At 36.0% G+C, this 1,385-nt stretch overlaps 1 protein-coding gene across 1 annotated transcript; it reads left to right on the top strand.

Moving 5' to 3' along the window:
- The first annotated feature begins 333 nt into the window (after nucleotides 1-333).
- On the top strand, nucleotides 334-898 carry LOC108095511. Its single transcript, XM_017196621.2, has one exon. The coding sequence runs from the start codon at nucleotides 394-396 to the stop codon at nucleotides 724-726; it is 333 nt and encodes a 110-aa protein (XP_017052110.1). The 5' UTR covers nucleotides 334-393; the 3' UTR covers nucleotides 727-898.
- The last annotated feature ends 487 nt before the right edge of the window (nucleotides 899-1,385 follow it).

Below are 1,385 nucleotides of genomic sequence, written 5' to 3'. Positions count from 1 at the left end.
AATAGTTTTTATTTTCCGCACAGACCTAATTAAACACGCTGATTGGCTTGCAAAAATATTTGGACATTGTAAATCATATTTACGGTTTGGATTTCAGAAATATTCTGTGCTTTGAATGCTGATTTGTTACATTTATTAAAACAACATTTTTCTGGCACTAAATAAACTCAAAAGGTGGAAATTATCAGGCATTTCATTCAGTATTCTGTATAAATAATAATATATTTTAAATATTTTGAAATTTTTAAGTAGCTTTTGTATATTGTAACTCAACTTGTGAAAAGAGTGCTCTGACAAATATTTTTGAACGATTGATCCATTATTTCCTTTACAGTCAGCAGTTCTATTATTTGTTCCCCTATTAATTCAAAAATTTACAAAAACATTAAAAAAATGTTCCGCCAGCAGAAGGGCATCAATATATATGTGCCGCCGGTGAGTAGTTTTCCGGAATCCAGTTTGCTGGGCGGCTACGGATTGCAGGACCGCGTCGAACTGCCCAAGACCACGGAGGTCCTTGAGGATGTCCTTGGGGAGCGGGAGAAGCACTTCCTCTACGTAATCGATAGTCGGGGACGCCTTTTGGAGCAGCTGCGATACGACGGCAATGATTACCGGCTGGCTCTGCGGGAGTCCTTCGCCCAGGACGCCCAGGTGTTCGTTCATCAGGATGCATCGACGAATCAGGATCTGAAGAGCGAGAAACCGTTCCAGTGCCACCAATAAATTCCACAGAATCATCGGTATTCCGTCAGTGATTAAGTTAATCAACTGTTTCAATTAAGCCACTTGCTTTGCTCGATTGGCTGGAAATTCAAGCAACAATCCGCCGTAATTACCAACGTTTGCCATTATCAAGGCAAAACTATACTAATAAATAAATCTTTAAAAACTTCCAGTGAACTCGTGATCAAGAATTTACTTTTAGAGTGCATAAAAAAAGAGTGCACTAAAATTTTGCTTTAAAGCTAAAATTATATTTATGCAACGTATTTAAAGAAAATAATTCTTTCACAAAGCCGAATTAGGCTTAATGTTAAGTATTTTTAAAAATCAATTTTCAATTAGAAAGTATTATGTACTATAAACCATTTCGTTTTGATTTAGAACTCTATGTCAAAACAACTAGAATTAATTCTATGAGTCTGGAATTTTTGTTTAAGCGCATATGTTTTTTTTTCCGATCTGCCAAATTGTGTGGCAAGTGGTGCACAACATTTCGAATCATATTTGTACAACAGATGAGCCACTTCAGCGAATTTTCCCACTATTTCACTCACACGAAGGGCTGATATAAATATTCGTATTTACTTTCTGGTCACAATTTGTAAAAACCGAATTCTTCAATGTTTTTTTTTCTGTTAACGTGGGTTGAAAAGTTGAAA

Source organism: Drosophila ficusphila, unplaced genomic scaffold (genome assembly GCF_018152265.1).
Source record: "Drosophila ficusphila isolate 14025-0441.05 unplaced genomic scaffold, ASM1815226v1 contig_198, whole genome shotgun sequence".
NCBI lineage: Eukaryota > Metazoa > Arthropoda > Insecta > Diptera > Drosophilidae > Drosophila > Drosophila ficusphila.
The sequence above is the reverse complement of the archived record's forward strand: the minus strand, read 5'-3'. Positions and strand labels throughout refer to the sequence as shown.